Genomic DNA, 20,767 nt, shown 5'->3' with positions numbered 1-20,767 from the left:
CTGCCAGGCTTCCTGCCTTTCCTGAGGTCTGGCAATGCCTTCTCCACAGCACAACTGCACTCCCTCCATCCAAAAACACTGTTGGTTATTGATGTATCAACTTATTTCAAGAGGAAAATCCCTAAATATCCATCGTAAGATGTAGATCTGTTTCATGGGTTAAAATGTGAAGATGTGCTTAGAATCAACGAAATATGGAATTTTCCTTATATTGAGGAAACACATATATATATAAAGATGGAAGCTTTCAATATTTTTCAGACTTTTATTCAAATGTCACTAAACTCAGAGATAAGATATGAATATTTCTGATTGCTTTTCTTCCTAGGGTTTAATTTGAGGTCATTCTTGGAATAAGATCCAAGGTTACTAGTTTACAAGGTTCCTATAAACAGAGAAATACTCAAAGCTGCAAAGCCTGGCTTGGCAGAGAAAAAAGGGCAGATGACCAATTTAGGCTAAGAGGACAACTTCCGGGGTAATTTAAAGCCTTGCCATCTGGCCAGCTGTTAAGCCACAGGCCTCAATCTGTCCAGGAATAACCTGTGATGTGTTTTGGTTGCTTGGTGCTGGACATTTCAGTTGTTGATCAACAACTACTTTTGTAAACTCATGACTAAGTCCTAACACTGGATTTCCTGTTAACTTCAACCTGGGTCTTGGGGAGAGATATAAGTCCCTCCAAAAAGAAAAGAGTAAGGGCAGATATTATTCACATCCTGCCATAGATAATTCAGCTTTGTATACAAACCTGGAAATGGGTTAGAATTTAACCACTTCTTCAAAAAGAACGACAGGGTAACAGAATCTCATCAGTGGTTTATCCTCATGCCTTAGGAGATGACAAATGAGTTGTGCTTGCTAAGTCTTTGTTAGTGAGCACGACACTATCTCAAAAACAAGATTTCTGTTAAAAACTGGACATTATTTTAAGAAAATAACTCTACAAGCTGAAATGTAAGCCATATATCTAAGGAATGGAATGAAAAAATATAAATTCTATGATAAAGGAGCAGGGAGAAAAGGACCCATCATTTGTCTTCCCATTTTGATCCCTTTCCAGGAGAGTGAGCACATCTTGCGACAACAGCTCTCCACATCATCTAATTCAAGAACGCCCGTCAGATGGCCAGCACGTGATAGACAACTTTCCCAGGTTCTTCAGTAAGCTGAAGAACTGTGGGGAATTCATTTTAAAATTCAAACTTTCCTTCTCATGAAATGAACTGTAGTAAGACACTAAATGTTAAGTAGTATTTATAAGTCTGAAGAAGCTAAGTTGTGCAACCTCCAACAGGAGGAGGACCAGATGCCAAGTTCAGGGTTACCTTCCTTCGGAGGACCCCCCTCCCGCCGCCGCCACCCACCCAATGAATGTTCAGGACTTGGCAAGAAATGCTAGAGGGGCAGTGCAGTTTCAACAATAAATTTGGAAAAAGTTGAGTTTGGTCCCAGTTCTGCAGTCAAATACACAGTGAGATGGAGCTTCGAAGAGCTCCCTTGCAAGATCAATCACGGGCCTGCATGTTTGATCACACAAAGTACTTGGGCCTGAAGGAGACTACTGCTACTCAGGGTCCCACGAAACCACACTGAGGGTCTGGCAGGGAGAAATGCAGTAGCCACAGCTCCCCCTGGAGTGCAGGAGGAAGGGTGGAGCGGGGCAGGAACCACGGTGCTTGTGGTGATTCTGGGGTTCCTGAGAGCACTTGGAAAAAATAATTTGGAAGCTGAATTACGCAGAGTCTGAGAATGTGTATGTGAAGCATCCAGAATACCAACAGAGCAATTTCAAAGAAACTCCAACAATGTGAAAACACTTGGAAAATGGTTTAATGATGTTTTACAACAGAAATGAACTGTACAGTTACAGTAAGTTTAATATATATATAAAAAATTACAGCAGACAAATGCATCTACACAAAATCTACCATTTCATTCTGATTCACTGTCACCTACACAATCTCTCCCGAGCCTACAGCCCCTGCAGGCAGCCCTAGGAGGGGGAATCATCTAAAGGGCACTTTGAGAGAGACAGCACCGCTCATATTCCCCACCACCTCCTCAGGCCTCAGGAGGCATCAGCTAATTCCCCAAAATGTAAAGTTGCCTGTGTTTCAGGTTTTCAAAACCAAGAAAACGTGTGTCTCCCAGGGGCACAGATAACAAGGTCCAGCACGCAAGTTATCAGCTGATTCTTAGAAAATATTCCTATCAGAGGGGAAATATTTGGCTAACAGGCGCTCTGGGGCAGTAAGGCTACACAATAGCCACCCAGAGTGCAGAGTTATCTAAGAGAAATGTAGAAGGACTCTAATAAACCACCTCAGAATTGTCACTGCCTCATTAAAGCTGCTGGACAATTTTGGAAAGAATCATTTACACCACATCTTAAGTTTCCACAAAGAAGAACTCAAACTCACATTTTAAAGTACATAAAACAAAAAGTTCTAGGAGGCCAAGGGGCCAATTCCCCTTGTGCCCCTCCCTTGACAACAGTGGACGAACACCCCTGAATTAATAATTAAGACAAAAAAGGAAGAAAAGGAAAAGTGAGTTAAGATATTGAAAGAGAGAAAGAAAACATCTTTAGAAAAACACGATCACTGTCTCTTTAAAAGAAAACAAAATCCCAGTCGGGAACAGCAATGAGGAATATGCAATCTAAATTGACACCAGGTGGGAGATTATTATTGAATATTATGTACACTCAGAACTTTTTTCATTTTCTTTTTTATTATGAACACCTAGGCAGTGAAAACTGTTATGTTAATACATACATAGACACACCCAAAACATACAAAAATACTATTATTTCAAACTACTAAGAATAGGACAGTTCAATTATTTTCATGCTATGACTTTAAGAGCATTACACTGAAACAAACAAGAAGTTAAACGACATTTTTTTTTTTTTAATATCCCAGAAATATACCAAAATATACATCTAAGCTTTGGAATTACTGAGGTTAGACTAATGCAAGTGCTGGGTAATCGTACTTAATACACGAGTCTAAGGTTCTGCAGGAAAGAAATTATCTTTGGTATCTGCATCAGGCTAATATTATTAACATTTGGATTTTGCTTTGGGATAGAGCTTGTATGACCCAAGAACCAAGTACCCCCCTCCCCCAATCAACTGAGATTAAAAAGATCCATGTAAAAAGTTCCTTCATTTGCAATCCCCCCACCCCCCAAGTTAAAAAGTCACAGGCATCTACCTAGCACAAAAGGTTGTGAAGTACAATGCATAGTTGCACAGTGGTGCTGCAAAAAGGAAACAAAACTACAATAAAGAGAAATGAAAAGCTTGATAATCTTTCTGCATGTTTTCTCACAAACAGGACAGCCACTTCCAAGCAGTTCCAGTACAGGAAAAGAGAAAAAAGGCTCAGAAGGGCACCTTGGCGTGCATTCGCCCAGCCCCAGAGGTTAAAGCACCCAGCAGAGCAGCCAATCGTGCGCCAGTGTCTTCAACGTCCCCCACTCTGTGGAGTCCTCGGGCCAGTCCAGCAGCAGCTCCCACCCTCCCTAGGCCCTGTGCTAAGTCCCCATAGTGACCCTGGTTGGTGTAGGGTGGCTGATGGTGGTGATGGGGTTTTTTGACTTTTGTTTTGGAAAATCTGAAATGCCAATTTGTTTCAGGGCATGCTCACAAGTTTGTGAGGGCCAAAGCCACGGGCACGTACCTGTGCTGGACCCTGGAAGGTGGAAAACAGCTTGCCTGCCCTTTCTGATCTGGTCAGAGGGTCCTCCCGCCCCGCCTTCCCTGGCCTCACTCTTCTAAGTGCCAGGACACCACAGACTGGACTGATGCTGAAGACTTCCCTTTTCTTTGGTTCTTTTGTTTGTTTTGAGTTTATACAATCATTAAGAAATCTTTGGTTTTGGCTGGAAATTTAAAACAAAACAAAACAAAACAAAACAAAGAAACCACCCTCCCCTGGCTTATAGCAGCAGTATCATGACCTGGCTAAGCTTTTTGTCAGCATTAGGGGTGGGAATTGAAGGTTGGGAACTACATTCAAAGAAAAGGTGAAAGGGCTGGGGATGCAGCTTCTAGAGAGCCCATTGGATATAAGATTGTCAAATAATAATAATATTAATAATAATAATAAACTTAAATATTTGGATATTTTTGGTCATGTCAAAGGAAAAAAAGTGAAATGTGTATGCAGCAGTCAGCTTAAAGGAGCCTTTGGTGTCTTCCCTTCTACCCAAAGTCCTGAAGAGAAACAGAACCCTGAGGCCTCGGAGGAGAAGGGGTTGGCCTCTACCCCACCAAGGAAAAGGCAAGTACAGAAGTTGATGTGTGGCCAGCTGTCAGAAACACAGGGTGGGTTAGGGGTGTGGATAGCTGGCCAGCCCCTAAAGGCAGGGTGGCAGGGAAAGTAGATGTTAAGAGACCTGTGAAGACCCCTTGCAACAAAAAGGAATAGAAGATTGCAATTTGCCCTCAGTTTGCAGTAGCTTTTAAGCAGCAACATTCAGAGGCTTTAGGGGGTCCCACCCTAGGCTACAGGTCCCATGATGCTATAGGCCAGAGTTTAACATGACTGAGAGGAGGGAGGGCAGACTTGGCAACTCTGTAGGGTTTCGAGAAAGTTAAAGCAAGTCACTCGGTCACGAGTTAGAAATGAGGTATACAACAGCTCCTGGACTTCTGGTGGGTAGAACAGCCCACGCTTACTCACCTAGCCTTCACTACTACCACAGATGAGGGGATGGAAGTACAGACTAATGTGGGAGGAGAGCGTTTCCTGCGGAGTGAGAGCTCCCGCGGACTGAGCAATGCACACGTGGCCACGCGTGCAGAGGTAAGCAGCTGGAAGTCTTTCTTTCCCGACCTGACCTTAGGGAAGATACACTATTTGTGTTGTCAAAAGCCAATGTTATAATATGATTGCAAAATCTTAGGCTCCCTGCACCAGCCTGTTCCATGTTCTCCAACTGTTTGCAGTTTTAAACTTATTCGGGCTGGCACTAGTCCATTCTGCTCTTACAAAGTGTGTGCCTTCTGCAGACTCACGCAGGAATGGAACCAAGGACATGGCATCCCCGACTGCCTACAACTACAGTCTTTTGTAGCAGACACTGTCATTTTAGCTTCTGAAAGTGCATTTCATTTCTTCCTATGCTTTTAGACCATGAGACTCATTAAGGCTGGGTGGGAGCACCAAGTATTTTCTCTACTTGGCTCTGTCCTTTTTCATTTGAAAGAGATCCCAATCTTAAGAAACTCAAGTGTGTGGACGTCTCATTTTATACACAGCGCTGTATCCAGCTGTCTGCCTGCAGATTTTGGGATATAATGTTTGAGAACTCAATGCCACAGTCAATTTATGAAAGAAGCCTTAAGCCGCTCTTGTGAGGAGGCTGTGGCTAACTTATACAAAGATGAACAAGTACACAAAGAAAATGGGAAAACTTTGCAGCAGTCCTCAATGTTTGTTTTTTACAGTAAATTAGTTTCGGGGTCTTAACTTTTTGACAGTGTCCTGGGTTTAAACCAGGTGGCCCTGGGTGGTGGAGCCCTGTGCAGGGTGGGCAGATACAGGGACACAGAAACAATCATAAATCACATCTTCTCTCCCAGGCCCAACAGACCTTTGTTTCTGTGCTCAAAGCGGTATTCCATTACACACACCTTATTTTCCCAGAACTTCTGTTTCAAGTGCTCTAATCTTCAACATCCCTATTACCTACTTATAAACCTATCTAGCACTTTGAAAAGTCATACAATATTAATACCACCTTTACATAATGTCAGAACAATAAGATTATTAGCAAAGCTTTCATGAAGTTCTGCAACCTGATCATTTTTGATGCAATATTCAGACAGCGATATATTTCTTTGCCCTCTCTCCCTTTCTGTGTCCTACCAATAGTACACCGAAACAACGAACTACTTGGCTCCCTAGAGCCCGTATATAAAAACATTTTGGAACAAAACATTTACAGGAGAGTAAGGGAAGATCTTTTGGTTTTCTACATAATCCTGTTCTTGAAAATTCTTATCTTTTACAGGAAACAGATGGAGATACCACATTTAAATATTGTCTGAACTCATATAGGCTATACTGGTTCTATATAAAAGTATTAGATAAAGGGAAATAATGAAAAAATTCTACCCCTATCTTTTGCCCTCCCCAAATTTCTCAGCAATTCCAAGAACATCACTGCTACACTGAGCAATGATCCATCTTTACAGAGCCAGCAGAGCAAAACAAAATAAATCTCTTTTCCAAAGCCAGGACAACCAAGAAGACTTCCTTCAAAAAGCAGGGGACTGGGAAAAGGGGAAAAGGGAAGGAAAGAGATAAAGTAAAGCTTTTCCAAATTTTGGCTTTTTGCTCCTATTCCCTCTGCCTGTTTTGAAAACCTAAGGATAAGCAATGACATTAGCAGTGTCTTTGGTATCTAAACCAAATCCCACTTAAGTTCTGTGAGATCATTTATTTAAAAAAAATAGCCTTTCTGGAGATACAGTCTATATTGAAACTCAGGGAGCCAAGAAAGTTTGTCCCAGAGTATGGGCAAAAAGGCCTTGTAATTTTTTCTAAGCCAGCATCATTTCTCATTCACGTTCCCACCAAGAATAATTCTCTCCTCAATCCCACCAACCAATCCTTAAGGGTCACACTTTATATCACAGGGGTGAGGTGGGCAGGTTAGCTTTCAACTTCTTGGTTTGCTTTTTATCCTGTTTGTGTTTTTAGTCTAGACAGAGCTAGCCTTGGTATGAGAAAAGTAAGGTTTTAAAATGTTGTGTTATTAGCACAACATTCAGTAACATGACAGAGGGCAACACAAATAACCTGTTTCATTTTAACCTTCCTAGATTTAAGACACATCAATCACTCACCTCTTGTCTCCAAATTAATTGGTGCATGTCTATTTCTGCCTCTATTTCTCAACTGCACATCCAGGCATTCACACATTCATCCTTTGCCTATGCTTTTGCTATGTACAGAGGTAATGAATCATTAAGAGAGGATGGCAGGGTCTGGGGGGCATGGGCAACCATAGGAAGGGATGTAAATGCACCCTCAGGGTCCCTGAACCTACTGGACACCCCGTATGTTATCTGCATGCCACCACACACCGCTGCAGATCAGACCACAGAGAGGCCAAAGCCAATCACAGGGAAAATCAAGTTTCCTTTGGCAAGACAGATATAAGAAAACATACACACACACACGAGCAACGTTTTCCTTCTAACATAATCAACTTCTCCTCTTCCCCCACCCAACCCTCCCTAACCCTATAAATTGTAACCTATAAACAGGATCCCAAATACATACAGCATCAATCATGTTTATCGATCATAATAAACATTAGTTTGACTAAATGCTACAGCTAGAATTATTTCCACTATTTATAAAGTTTTTTCTTTTATTTGTTTGGTTTTTAGTTTAAAACCAGTTTTGCAACAATGCTAAGCTATTCTGAGGTATTTTATGAAGGTGCCAGAAGCTAGCTGTTACCCAAATTAAGGTACCACCATTCAACGAGAAAAAGAAGGGAAGGAAAGGAGATCCAGATGACATAATCAACATAAAATTCACTCACATTTACTGCTTTTAGCTAAGGCCAAGAGTAGAAGGGCCAAAATAAGGAACGACTTAATGAATAAGGTTAGAAGAAAACTACAAAAAAAAATTATTATTTTTTTAAAGCTACAGTTCACAAACCATATAGAAAACCGGGTACAAACTAGACGACTCTGAGAAAAAATATATTCCCTGCCCTCCCAGTGGAATCCTTTCAAATACCTTACTGGAAATCTCAGGGGTGTCCTATTTATATTTAATCTCTTTGGATTAAGAAATGGATGACTGGCCTTTATGATGAAAGCAATTTATTTATCCTATTCCTATCCAAGTTTACATTTGTATTGTGTACACCATCCATGCAAACCTATATAATAGCTGATCTTAGTTATTCTTCTTACAGAAATAGCAAAGAAGGATTTTTCCCTTCACTTCTTGAAAGTGAAGTTTGTAAACGCTCAGAAAGATTTACCATTTTGTCATCCTCAAAATGTTGTAAAACTGAAAATGATATCAAATAGCCAGGACTATGAACAGCATCACACATTAAATGCTTTCCACACACACATAAAAGCAAACTCATATCAGTTATGAGCAAATTAACCCATCAATTCTTGTCTACTTTGGAAAATTTTAAATTTTGCGTCCTTAGTATTTTTCTACCATTAGTATTAATCATCTTTTAATGTTTTCAACTCTAATAAACAAACTTTAAGCTCATCAAGTTTAGATGCTGATTAATGAGAAAATATTTGGCCAAGCTCTCTAAATGAATTGCTGGGACCCTTCCTCAAACTGCAGACTGGTCTTCGGAAGAGCCCCCAAGAGCCAGGCCAGAGTCACCTGTCAGCGTGAATTCTCTGCCTCCTCCTTGCTACCACACCCTACACTCAGTGATAGGGAGAGTCAGTGATACTAGTGACTTCTCCCTGGCAGGGCTTCTCCTTTCTTGGGAAGAAACAAAAACAAGAGGCTTTTCCTCTGTCTTCCTGTCTCAATGACCTTATCTTTTTTCTTGGTCAAGAATGTTCCGTGAGGATGACCTGGTTTGGGAACAGCTTTAGACTAAGAACAGAGAGTTCTATAAGCCAAGAGTTTCTTCTACACTAATTGCAATGTATAATATCAGGATTTATCACTTTAAAAATTGACATGAGGATGGGCGCGGTGGCTCACGCCTGTTATCCCAGCACTTTGGGAGGCCGAGGCGGGCGGATCACCTGAGGTCAGGAGTTCAAAACCAGCCTGGCCAAAATGGTGAAACCCTGTCTCTACTAAAAATACAAAAATTAGCCAGGTGCGGTGGTGGGTGCCTGTAATCCCAGCTACTTGGGAGGCTGAGGCAGCAGAATCGCTTGAACCCAGGAGGCAGAGGTTGCAGTGAGCCAAGATTGTGCCATTGCACTCCAGCCTAGGCAACAAAGACCTCCCCCCGCAAAAAAAAAATTGACATGAATTCCCTATATTTGCCAATGTATTGGATTTTTCCAGCAAGTTAAAAAGAAAATTTTTTAATGTTAAAGATTCGGCTGAATTTAAATATTGTGTCAAGCAAATATCTGTGCTTCTGAATAATACAGACAAGGTTTCCCTTATCTTCCCAAATAAATGAGGGATAATGGAAGAAAATAACATTAAAGAGGTATAGTTGTGCTTTTTTTCCCCCAACAATGAATGAGAGATGTACAACAAATTGGCAAGATGATCTCACTAAGAATCTTTAATCTTATCTTCCCTTTTTTAAACAAAAAAGATTTATTTCTTACAGTGCTAGCATTAAGTATAAATAGGTATGATTCTGCACAAAATGAAAGTTGGATTCCTTTGGTTCCATTTCTTGGGTAACAAGATGAATAAATTGGGATAGTATTGATCTTTCTGATAACAAATAAAAGGACATGTGAATTATATCAGTTAATGGATATACACAATGTTTTTCTTAATTCTAAAATGCTGCCTATAGAACTTCAGAAACACTTAAATACAGCACTCATTTTTTCTTAGAACAACATAGTAATATTGTTCCTGTGAGAAGCCCTCTTTTAGGTCTTTCTGCTCTGTTATTCAGATGTATACAGGGTATAAATAAAATTTATGACCAAATTGCACCACTTGTGATAAGCAGGATTCACACAATTACATTCACTACTCCTTAGGGAGGACCCATTACCATGGGCATATATAGTATTCACTATAAATGCATTTAGAATAGTCTTTGGCTTAGTATGTGCTAACCAAATTCAGAAATATAAAGTAAAATTTGCATAACCATTAAGGGGAAAAAAAGAATAATACAATGAATTGTGATGACCTATCTGGCCTTTCTTCTTTGAAATGCAGAAACTCCACCAAACACCTCTTTTTGGTCAAATGGTCCCCGGCCCCCTTTAGTTTCCAGGCTCTCCCATATAAGGTGGCTAGAAGTTAAGTTTGAGTACCTTAGCTCAGAAGATAGTTCATTCAATTCAAAATGCATTTCTTGAGATGATAAAAAGATATATATATAAAGTAAAAAATGACTAAGGTGTTCATGAAGCAATATAAGTAAAGTATCTAGGGATGATGGATAGGGAGTTGATTTCAAACTAAACAACCACCAAAAAGCTATATTAGTGTTTCGTGAGTACATATGTAAATGTACCTTTCATTTCACAACTTATTTTTAAATAAGTAAAAAAAGAGAAAAAATTATATTTTTATCTAAAGATTTATCTTTGCCTGAAGATTATTTCTTCTTTTCAACAGATTTTCTATGCTGGTCTACCCTCATCAAGTGCTTCACATAAAAAAGGCAGAATCCCCTTATCCCAAATTGAGTAGAAAATATAGACAGGGCAGGGAATAAAAGACCATTGTATTGACATTTAAAGCTTAGTATCTTTTCTAATATTAAAGTCTGTTGGTGAGTTTTATTTGGGAAAGGGATCATTTTCTAAACCATACGTGGGGGAAAAGAAAAAACACCCAAACAGTCTTTCCTTGCCCTTTGTCTTACCTCACTGAGCTTGAGTCCCTTGGGACTCCACACTTCCTTTGGTAGCAATTTTGAGAAATTAATGCTGTAACTTCTAATCCAGTATAGTGGGTATCAGCATTTCCCTCCCTGAATCCTTCCGTCTAAGTTTCACCACTCCCAAGGGACGGACTCATTACTGTGGGCAGCTAGAGCATTACTGATAGCCCTAAAATCATTTGCACAGACTAAAGGTAGAGATGTCAAGTCAGGATAGAAGATTACATTTAACTACAACAGAGAAAAAGTGAATGGAGAGGAGAGAAATTAGTAATTGACATTGTCATTCTATTTACACACCAACCTAATAAACTAGTTAAACATTAAGTTAATGTCTGCCCAGAGGATATTACAATTTACCAACATAAAAGATTAAAAACAAGCAGCAACTTTTATATAAAATTAATAAAGACAAATGAAAAAGAAATTGTCAGTAGCATCTATCTCCTCGATGTGTCTGAACTGCACGTTATCAACTAGTCCATTAGTACAGCAGCTTGCTAAAAATTGACTTTGGTTCAAGCTTAGTTAAAAAACAAAACAAAACATAAAAAAACACACCACACAAAAAGGGTGAATGGACATTTGTTAGTTTCCCTGCTTGCAGTTCACTGATTTTGGAAGGATTTTAGGGAAGGGGAAGGGTAAGAGGAGGAAATTTAGGGGTGGTAATTAAATATTTGTGAAATAAAACAAGATAGAAAAAAACTAAAACAAAAATTTAAAAGGGGACTAAAATGTTTCTGACCTTTTAACAGACTGTCTCCCACTTGAATCACACAAAAGTACACAATGTGTCTGTATTTACCGCCTTTCTGGACAATGGTAAAGAGAGACAAGTACACAGAATCCAAGCTCCCTTGTGGACACAAACAAAAGCAATCAGAATAAAAATCACCTGTAAGTTCTCTCTACATCCCCAGCTCGAAAGGGAGAAAAAGTGCAGTCTTGGGACCACCAGAGATTTAAGCAAGCACCCACAGCCACCAAATGGGAACCTTTAACTCCAATAAGAAGGGGAACTTAGATGAGCTGCACTGCAGTGATCCAGTCTTTTGGAAAATTTTTTGGTAAAGATGGCATAATAACAGTACATTGACAAAAAGGGGAATTTAATCTCCAAGTTATCCTTATTCCTCTTCATCCACTTTCACAAGCTCTTCCTTTTCAATGGGCTCATTTATATAGTCTAGAAACACCCTGAAAATAATTACAGGAGCTAATTACTTTCTACATTGAATAAAGAGATGTGTATTGCCATTTAGACCTACCTAGCAGGAGCATCACGAACAAACCAAGGAGACACTTAAGGTGTGTGCAAAGTTCCTGCTCAAAGTCCTTCTTCAAAGGTTCTACAGATCCCAGCCTGGCTAATAAGTGCCTCCTTTAGTCAGAGAACCAAGAAGAATCTCAGGGTTAGAGGAATTTATAAGCCATCCAGTGGAAAGGAAGTCTGTGGCTCTCTAGAGGAAAAGGTGGTAACCTTACACTCTTCTCATCACACCTCTTTTGTTTATATTATCAATGGAAAATAGTCTAGTAGAATTCCTTTAGAAAATAAAAGACGGGAAAAGTTTCCCAATTTCAATAAGTCAGTTTTTTTTCTTTGCCAAGTTAAAGTTTGGATGAAAAACTTCCACAAAATGAACAAACAAACAAACACACCAACAGTAGGAGCATTTTTCAGGAGATAAGAAATCAGGAGAACCACCAAGTCAGGTGTCTGCAGTAGTCTTTGCTCTTCGGAACCAAATCCTGCCCTGCAACATGTACAGCTGTTCCCATTGAAAGTAGCAGAAAGCAGCACTGTTGCACCACAGGATCTGGGCCTCAGGGTCATTCAATGATTTGGGGGTGAGTGAGAGCTACAGTTCAGCAGGAATTCCTTCCTACACAAAAGTGCTCCAAAGGCACCACCTGATGTGGGGAGGGGAAGGGGCGTGTGTGGAATGGGAGTGTTTGCACACACTGCCTTCAGCTTCTGCACCAAGCCTCTTGCATAAGTGGCAAAAGAAAATAATTTTCTAGCACCTCTGTAAGAGTCATCAAGGATAAGGAAACCAGCAAGAACATTCCCCGCAGTTAAGAACAGAAGTCTCCCCTTACCCCAAAACCCTCCCTCCCCACAGTGTGGGAGCTCACTGAAATAGGATCCAGGAGCAAGAGATAATAAACATGTCCAAACTATATATATATATATATATGTATATATATATAAAACAATAACAACAACAATAATAATAGAGATACAGTAATACAGGCCTGCCTAAATTGTACCAGTTAAGAAAGGAACCCCCAACACAATTGATACGATTATAAACACCTTGTTATGACTTAATGGCCTGTACAACAGACCCATAAAAATGATTTTTTTAAGAAAAAAAGAAATTTAGACAAACAAGAAATCCCCTTCCTATATTGGAATTGGTAACCCACCTTAACTTGTCATCATGACTGCTGGAAATGATAAGTAGTCCTTTCACTTATTTTTGTTTGTTTTTGATTTTTTGTTTCTTTTTTTTTTAAATTTTTGGTTAGAAAGTTCTCCAATCCATGAAGCAATCCTGAAAAGACAGTGTTTTATTACAAAATTAGGCAAATGTCCCGTCTCCATCCTTTCTTTCTTTTTCTGATGTGTGTGTGTGTGTGTGTGTGTGTGTGTGGTTTTTTTTTTCTCCCTTCTCTCCTTTGCCCTCACAACACGGCGAGAGGAAGCCAATCACATTTTTCAGTTTATTAACCTGGCTGGCAGTCCAATCACACTGCAGAGTGAAAAAGGCTTCTGGCAGCCCAGCTCCGCCCAGCTCACTGTGCCTTGGAGGCGGTGGTGGTGGTGGATGCAGCCCCGCTGGCAGAGGCCACTGTGAAGAGAGAGTTCTGGATGGATTCAGCGGAGGTGGAGGTGGCATGAAGGCTGGCTACAGGTGCAGAGTTCCCTGCAGAGGCTGCGGCGGCAGAGACCAAGCTAACAGGGTTGCTGGTGAGCAGAGAGAGGTTCTGAGGGTTCAGGAACAGAGGGGCAGTCACGATGTTGGGGGCTCCTCCCGCATTGGCAAATACCAGGTTCCCAGTTGCATCAAGTGATGTTATTGGAAGAGAGCCACCAGAAGCAAGAGCTACAGACAAAAACCCCCAAAACAGGCAGGAATGAGAACATTAACATCATCCTGGAGAAGCCAAATAACACACCAAAAGTCTATCATTTTCCTACAACTCACTAGGAAAAAGCGTAGCCCTTTTTCCTCAAACGCAGTGCTACACTGATACCAATTGTAGTTTATTTATAATTTTGAAGAGCCTGAAAGACTGAAATGTCTAATTTAATGGGCACGAGCAGGGGCAGAAGACAGTTAATAACTGTCTAATGAATTAGTCACGTTTCTGTGTTGAAATCACCAGTTTATTTCATTTACCTAGACATATTTGATAAATCCAATAATTTTGTCTTTAATGAAGACTGCTGATTTTAAACTACCTCTGTTCAAAAGACAAACTAGCTAAAGTGATTAAAACATTAACAATAGGAGGTGAGTGGTGGGCCTGCCTCCTGTTAGATCAGTGGCGGCATTAGATTCTCACAGAGCAAAATCGGAAGTGGAAACGGTGCCATCCAGAAACCACCCCACCGCACTGTGGCTGTGGAAAAATTGTCTTCCACAAAACCCGTCCCTGGTGCCAAAACGGTTGGGGACCACTGCTTTATATTACACAAGATGAAAACCATCTTGCAAAAAGGCTTTAGTTCTAAAATAAATTATGTATCACCAAATAAAGGAAAAGGTATAATTAATTTCTCACTTCCTGAGGCTAAACATTTGATTTCTATGACTTGTGCAAAGGAGAATGATGAATCTATTATAGCAGGAAATCAGACATAATGATGTAGGTGGCCACATGTGGGTGATCTAAGGCTAGGATGTGCTTTAATGGGTGAGAAATTTTCTATGATGCTGTTTCCTCCCCCAAAGAAGACATCATCAACATTTTATTTAAAATAATTGAGACTCTAATTTAATATCTCAACCTGTTGTCTGGCAACATTCCTAAATCTCCCTACCCATATAACCTCACTCCTACATGTAGATTTGAGGGATTTTCTAACGGCATTACACATTTGGTTGATTTCTTACATAAAATATAGCTGAAGGGAATGCCTCTGACTTTGGCCTTGTTCATACAAATAGTACAAAACAGTGAGAATTAGTGCAGCTGGAAGTTTTTCTGAGATTCCAAACTTAGGGTCATAGACTAGTTCCAGATCTTTTCAGAGTGTCAATCATGCCCTGGGGAAGACATTTTGCCTTTGTAGGATCCCCACAGCACAGAAACATTCAATAAAGCAGAGGAAAAAGTGATTTATCACAAATTCTACTGCAAAAAAAAAAAACATATTACTATATAACCAAAGCTTTAGAGCTAACCAATTCAGGTATGATTTAGTCAATCAGAAAGTCAATACAATGTAAGGTAATCTAGGCCGTAGTGTGGTTTTGTCTGTGATTCACACTGTCTAGTACTCTGTCAGAGACATCACCTGTGAAATCTTCATCTTAACTGAGGTTGGCTAATAGCTATTTTTGGCCCTGAGAACTCTCATTTATGCACAAACCACGTTTTTTTTTTTTTTTTTTTTTTCAAGAAACAGGGTCTCACTGTGTTGCCCAAGCTGGGGTGCAATGGTTATTCACAGGCATGATCATGGCACACTGCAGTCTTGAACTCATGGCCTCAAGTGACCCCCTGCCTCAGCCTCTCATCAAAACTATTTTAAGAAAAAAAATTCTAACTCATTAGTGATGTCTCTCAGATTGTCTCCCTGCATCACGTAACAGTAAACATTTTTAGACAGAAAGCTTAGGTACTAAACAAGTGGAACCCTTCACTACATGGAATGAATATTGCCCTGGGTAACATGCTAAAAGGTAAAAGGAACCCAGCTGAACTTGGAAAAGAGACATTATAATCCAAGAGAATATATGTTCTACACTAATGGTGATATAAAAAGAACAGAACCTAATGAGAATGAAAAGCACTCCTGAGGTCCACCTGATGTGTTCCAATGTTCATTCATCATAGGACTTTCCCATGCACAGCTTTCTCAGGAGTGGGGATGGGGACCGGAGAGTCTTACTTGGTCAAGTTTGCCTTGAGATGGGTTTTGGATTAATACTTCGGATAAACTTATCAGGGGAAAAAAAATCTGGCTTCAAGTCTATTCACATAAGATCAATATTGGCATAAAAGTTCTGGTTTCTTACCATATACCAAACTAAGTATATTTCCTGCTTTTACTCACATACTAACACCTGTACTTTTCTTACAAAGCTTTTTAATGAGGACATTTTCTTAGTTCTCAACAACACGTTAGTCAGCATTTGACTATCTTTCCCATCACTTTTACCTCTAGCAAAGCAGACTTCCTCCATCTCTCTGTGTGTGTCTCTCTCAAGCGCGCGCACACACACACACACGTGTACATGTGTGCATGCCACCAAAGAAAGAAAAAGGCTTCTACTGACCTTGAATAGTTGCCAGTGTACTGTTGCTCATTAGAGCTGGGCTGAGAGCACCGCTCAGGGTCCCTGGATTCAGACTGAGTAAGGCACCTCTGCAAGTCCAAAAGAGGAGTCACTTTATTACCATGGAGATGCAGGTCTCATTTTGACAACACACCAAAAGGAACTTACAAAAGGAAAATCCAGCTGGGGAAACAGGTGGAAATATTTACTTTTCTTTACTCTTCTATGGTTTGTGTTTCTCAGTTACTGCTTTCCTGGAGGCTTACTTGTACAAACGAGGTTATGATCAGCACAAAATGTAAAACTTTTACAGTCATTTTGACCCTTCTTTGAATGACTTATTTCTCTTTTTTTCCAAAATGAAAGAAACATTCTAGAGAAAAAGATATATTTACAAGATAATTCTTATGTGTGACAATAACAGTATAAAATTGAGACTCCCATTACATCTCTCATCTATGCTTGAGAATTAGGAAGTAGGCAGTTGAGAGAGTTTAATGGGGAAAATAAGAGTTAAGAATTCTGGGCTTTCTTCTTGGCCCTGTCACTAAGGTAATTAGTGACCTGATATTTTGGGTCTTCATCTGTAAACAAAGGTATGACTACTGCCCTTCCCAGGGTGTTAAGAAACTTAAACCATAATCAAGGTCCTTGTATGATCACAAAACAGCCCACTTCAAAGAGAGTACTGCTTTAAAGACATTTTTTTCCCCATTTAAGTCAGTGATGCAAAGTCTACCCTATGAGTAATTCCAGGGATGACCTCCACCTCAGATGTCAATGAGATGAGAAAGCGCCTTACCCAGCCGCAAACTGTGAGGGTGCCATCAGGCTTGGGTTTAGTCCTGCAGCAGCTGCCATGGCAGCAAGACTGGCATTTGCTGGCAACTGTGCAGCTCCTTGAAGGGCAGCAGCTGCTGCTGTTTGCAAACCTGACGCTGTCACCATCACCTGGCTGGTCCCAAGAGGGGAGGACAAAGGAGTGGAGGTGGTCTGTGTTGTGCTGGTCTCACTGGCACTGGATGCCTCAGAGGTGGAGGCTGAGGCAGAAGGGGAGGGACTCAGAGAGGGGGACGTAACTGCTGAGGAAGCTGGAGGTGCTGTGGAAATCACGGTTGCTGTGTTGTTGGAGGTGGTGTCTGAAGTGCCTGAAAAGAGAAACAGATTAGAAGATGACCTTTTGTAAATGGTTTTGGAAGAATGGTGGCTTTACTCAGCTAAACTCTATAATCAATGGAATAATTAACCTACCACCTTGTAAATTTGTTCTTTAATGACCTAGTTTAGTGCTTCTATGGAAATTAACTACAAAACCAAACATTTTAGAATCACAGCTAGGAACCCTACTTTAAGAGATATGAGCAATGGAAGAAACAGAGAAGTTTTCCATTGCCTATTTCCTATTCAAGAAACAAAAGAATCATACAAGCTCTAATTATGGAATACAACTGCTCTGGGGAAGAAAAAGAAAGCAAAAGAAGAAAAACTTCTGTAAAGCTCTTTTCATTCAGAAATCTCCTTAGTGGTCTCCTCAGAAAAATCAAAACAAGGAGAAGAAAAACAGAAAGTTATATACTTTTCTAAGAATTCAGTATCAACAACAACATAGTATAAAAATGACTACATGCCTTCTCTACATTCAAACAACTATTCTGTAATAAAAATTAGCTCTCAAAAAGTCCACTGTGGTAAAAAAAAACAACAACAACACACAATGATACTATGAATCTCATAAAAGCTAGCATAAAAATTAAGATCTAAGAAATTATTATTTGTAGGCCGGGCATGGTGGCTCACACCTGTAATCCCAGCACTTTAGGAGGCTTAGGTGGGCGGATCACGAGGTCAAGAGATCGAGACCATCCTGGCCAACATGGTGAAACCCCATCTCTACTAAAAATACAAAAATTAGCTGGGTGTGGTGGCGGGCGCCTGTAGTCCCAGCTACTCAGGAGGCTGAGGCAGGAGAATTGCTTGAACCTGGGAGGCAGAGGTTGCAGTGAGCTGAGATCATGTCACTGCACTCCAGCCTGGTGACAGAGCAAGACTCTGTCTCAAGGAAGAAATTATTTGTTAGGCACTTTTTAGAAAAAAGTGCCTATGCTCTTGGTTTAAGGAGAATGAACATTTGGATATAAATGACTAACTGACATTAAATACATCATTACTAAACACTAAAACACATTTGCTAGGATTATTTAATGTTTGAGATCAGCGTTGTCTAACAGAAATACAAGACATATGTAATTTAAACATTTCTAGTAGCCCCACTGAAAATGGTAAGACAAGGCCGGGTGTGGTGGCTCACACCTGTGATCCCACCACTTTGGGAGGCCAAGGTGAGTGGATCATTTGAGGTCAGGAGTTTGAAACCAGCCTGGCGAATGTGGTGAAACACTGTCTCTATTAAAAATATAAAAATTAGCCAGGCATGGAGGTGGGAGCCTATAATTTCAGCTACTTGGGAGGCTGAGGCAGGAGAACTGCTTGAACCCAGGAGGTGGAGGTAGCATTGAGCTGAGATCACGCCGTTGCATTCCAGCCTGGGTGACGAAGCAAGACTCCATTAAAAAAAAAATATATATATATATATATAAAATAACAACATTTTTTGGTGATGAAATCTTTTACCAAGCTTCAGAACATGCTCTTCTTTCATAACAACCTTGTTACAAATTCAGGCAATTTTGTCCTTCCCAAATCTGTTTTAAAACCTTCCTCTGGTCTGTACTAAGAACACCGAGAATTGAACTCTCTTCTCATTTCCACTCTTCAGTTTTTATCACATGTCACAGGGTTGGGAGAGACTCAGACATCATCTATTTCAGCACTGACTACTTTCTCCACCTCCTATAAAGCTGTGCAAAAACGGTTGCCAAATGAATGAGGACATAATGTTCTTATTGGTAAATAAAAAGGAAGGTTTTCTTCCTCTGTCTACCTTTCTGAAAAATATAAATGATTTATTTTTATTGCCACTGCCCCTAAGTATCATTACACCTTTGTAGATACTATGAATTCTATTTTCGTTCATTACTTCTTTGGTTCTAAATCTCTCAGAACAATCTACCACTGAACATTGGATGCTGTGTAGGGTCCTGTGTTAGGCAGATTCATATACCCTTTTTCACTTTAATCTTCTCTTAAGACATGCCCCCTGTTGTATAGTAAGGTGAACATCTTTTCTTATTTCTCTTCCACGCTAAGCAATTTCAATGTACTTTCAATCTTTTTCTGACCAATTTATCACCTTATCTAACCTGATTTTACCTATGGGTACTACTTGCCTTTCAAAGTTCTGAAATTGAAATTGCCTATTTTTATAAGTCCTAATATCTTGAGCTCAAAAGGCTTAAAATAGTTATTTTTTTACTCTCTGGCCACCTTCAAATCATTCACCAACTGTTTTCTTAAATCCCTTAAGTTTACAAAGAAAATTCCAGTCAAATTTTATCAGTGAATTTAATCTAGGCCAGGAGATGATGACTCCAGAACCATTCAAAATTGTTCTAGGTGTCTCCAATATAAAAGTCATATAAGCATTATGGTATAACAACTTAAAATTATCTTTAAATTAATTATCCCAGCCAGTAAGTCGTTTTAATCAATGTATGTATTTACTGACTGTAAATTCTTGGCAACTTGGCAATTTAATTACTTGGGTAACTTTCACTGGTGAACTTAGTGTTGTTGAGCCTCAATGTCCTCAACGGCAAAATAAGATGCCACCACCCACCTCACAGGGGCAGTAGGAAGCTATAGCCAAGGTGTGTATATAGTACCTAGTACTTCCCTGTGCTTCCCATCCTGTCTTGTCTTTTCTCAAACAGCTTTTATTGAGGTACAATTTATAAATTGGATATCCATATGCAGAAAGAGGAATTTCAATCCTTACCTTGTACCATGCATAAAAATTAACTAAAATGGATCAAAGGCCTAAAATATAAGAACTGAAACTATAAAGCTTCTAGTAAATAAAGTAGGACAAAATCTTTGTGACCTTGGGTTAAGCAAAGAGTTCATAGACACAGCACCAAGAGAACGATTCATAGAAGAAAAAAATAAATCAGTAAATTCAACTTCATCAAAAGTAAAATCTTTTGTGCTTCAAAAGCCACAGACTGAGAGAAAACATTTGCAGATCACATATCCAATAAAGAAATTGTGTCTAGAATGTATAAACAACTCTTACAACTCAATAGTAAGAATATAGACAACTCAGATTTTTAAATGGACAAATGTTAGTATACATTTTACCAAGGAAGATATAGGAGTGACTAGTAAGCACATGAAAATTCATCCAGTTTTAAAATTTGATTACTTTTAATCAACTTACAGAGTTATACAACCATCATCCCAACCCAGATTATGACATTTCCACTCCCAGAAAAGATCCCTTGTGCCTGTTTGTAATCATGTCACACTCCTACCTAGTTATCTGCTTTTTGTCTCTATAATAGATTTTTGTGGACATTTCACACAAATGTCCACACAAATGGAATCATACAATATGTAGTCTCTTGCATCTGGCTTCTTTTACTTAGTATTCTGTTTTCAAGGTTCATCCACATTGTAGCACAAATCAATACCTCATTAATTTTTATGGCTGAGTAATATTCCACTATGTAGATACGACACATTTTGTTTATTCATTCACCAGTTGATGAGCACTGGTTTGTTTC

At 39.6% G+C, this 20,767-nt stretch overlaps 1 protein-coding gene across 10 annotated transcripts in view; it reads right to left on the bottom strand.

Annotated features, from left to right (window-relative positions):
• Positions 1-1,815: 1,815 nt before the first annotated feature.
• POU2F1 (POU class 2 homeobox 1) overlaps positions 1,816-20,767 on the bottom strand; it is a 195,989-nt gene continuing 177,037 nt past the window's right edge. For 5 of the 10 annotated variants that reach the window (XM_065520567.1, XM_045392137.2, XM_005539869.4 and 2 more), the window contains 3 exons: positions 16,888-17,233; positions 16,086-16,174; positions 1,816-13,682 (listed from right to left, as the gene is read on the bottom strand). In XM_065520567.1, the coding sequence (XP_065376639.1) occupies positions 13,372-13,682; positions 16,086-16,174; positions 16,888-17,233 (746 nt within the window). In that variant the 3' untranslated portion in view covers positions 1,816-13,371. The remainder of the gene's footprint in view (positions 13,683-16,085; positions 16,175-16,887; positions 17,234-20,767) is intronic. The other 5 variants (XR_012418722.1, XR_012418703.1, XR_012418712.1 and 2 more) reach the window with 1 other exon arrangement.

This window comes from Macaca fascicularis, chromosome 1 (assembly GCF_037993035.2).
Source record: "Macaca fascicularis isolate 582-1 chromosome 1, T2T-MFA8v1.1".
Lineage (NCBI taxonomy): Eukaryota > Metazoa > Chordata > Mammalia > Primates > Cercopithecidae > Macaca > Macaca fascicularis.
This window is presented reverse-complemented; position numbering and strand designations above follow the sequence as displayed.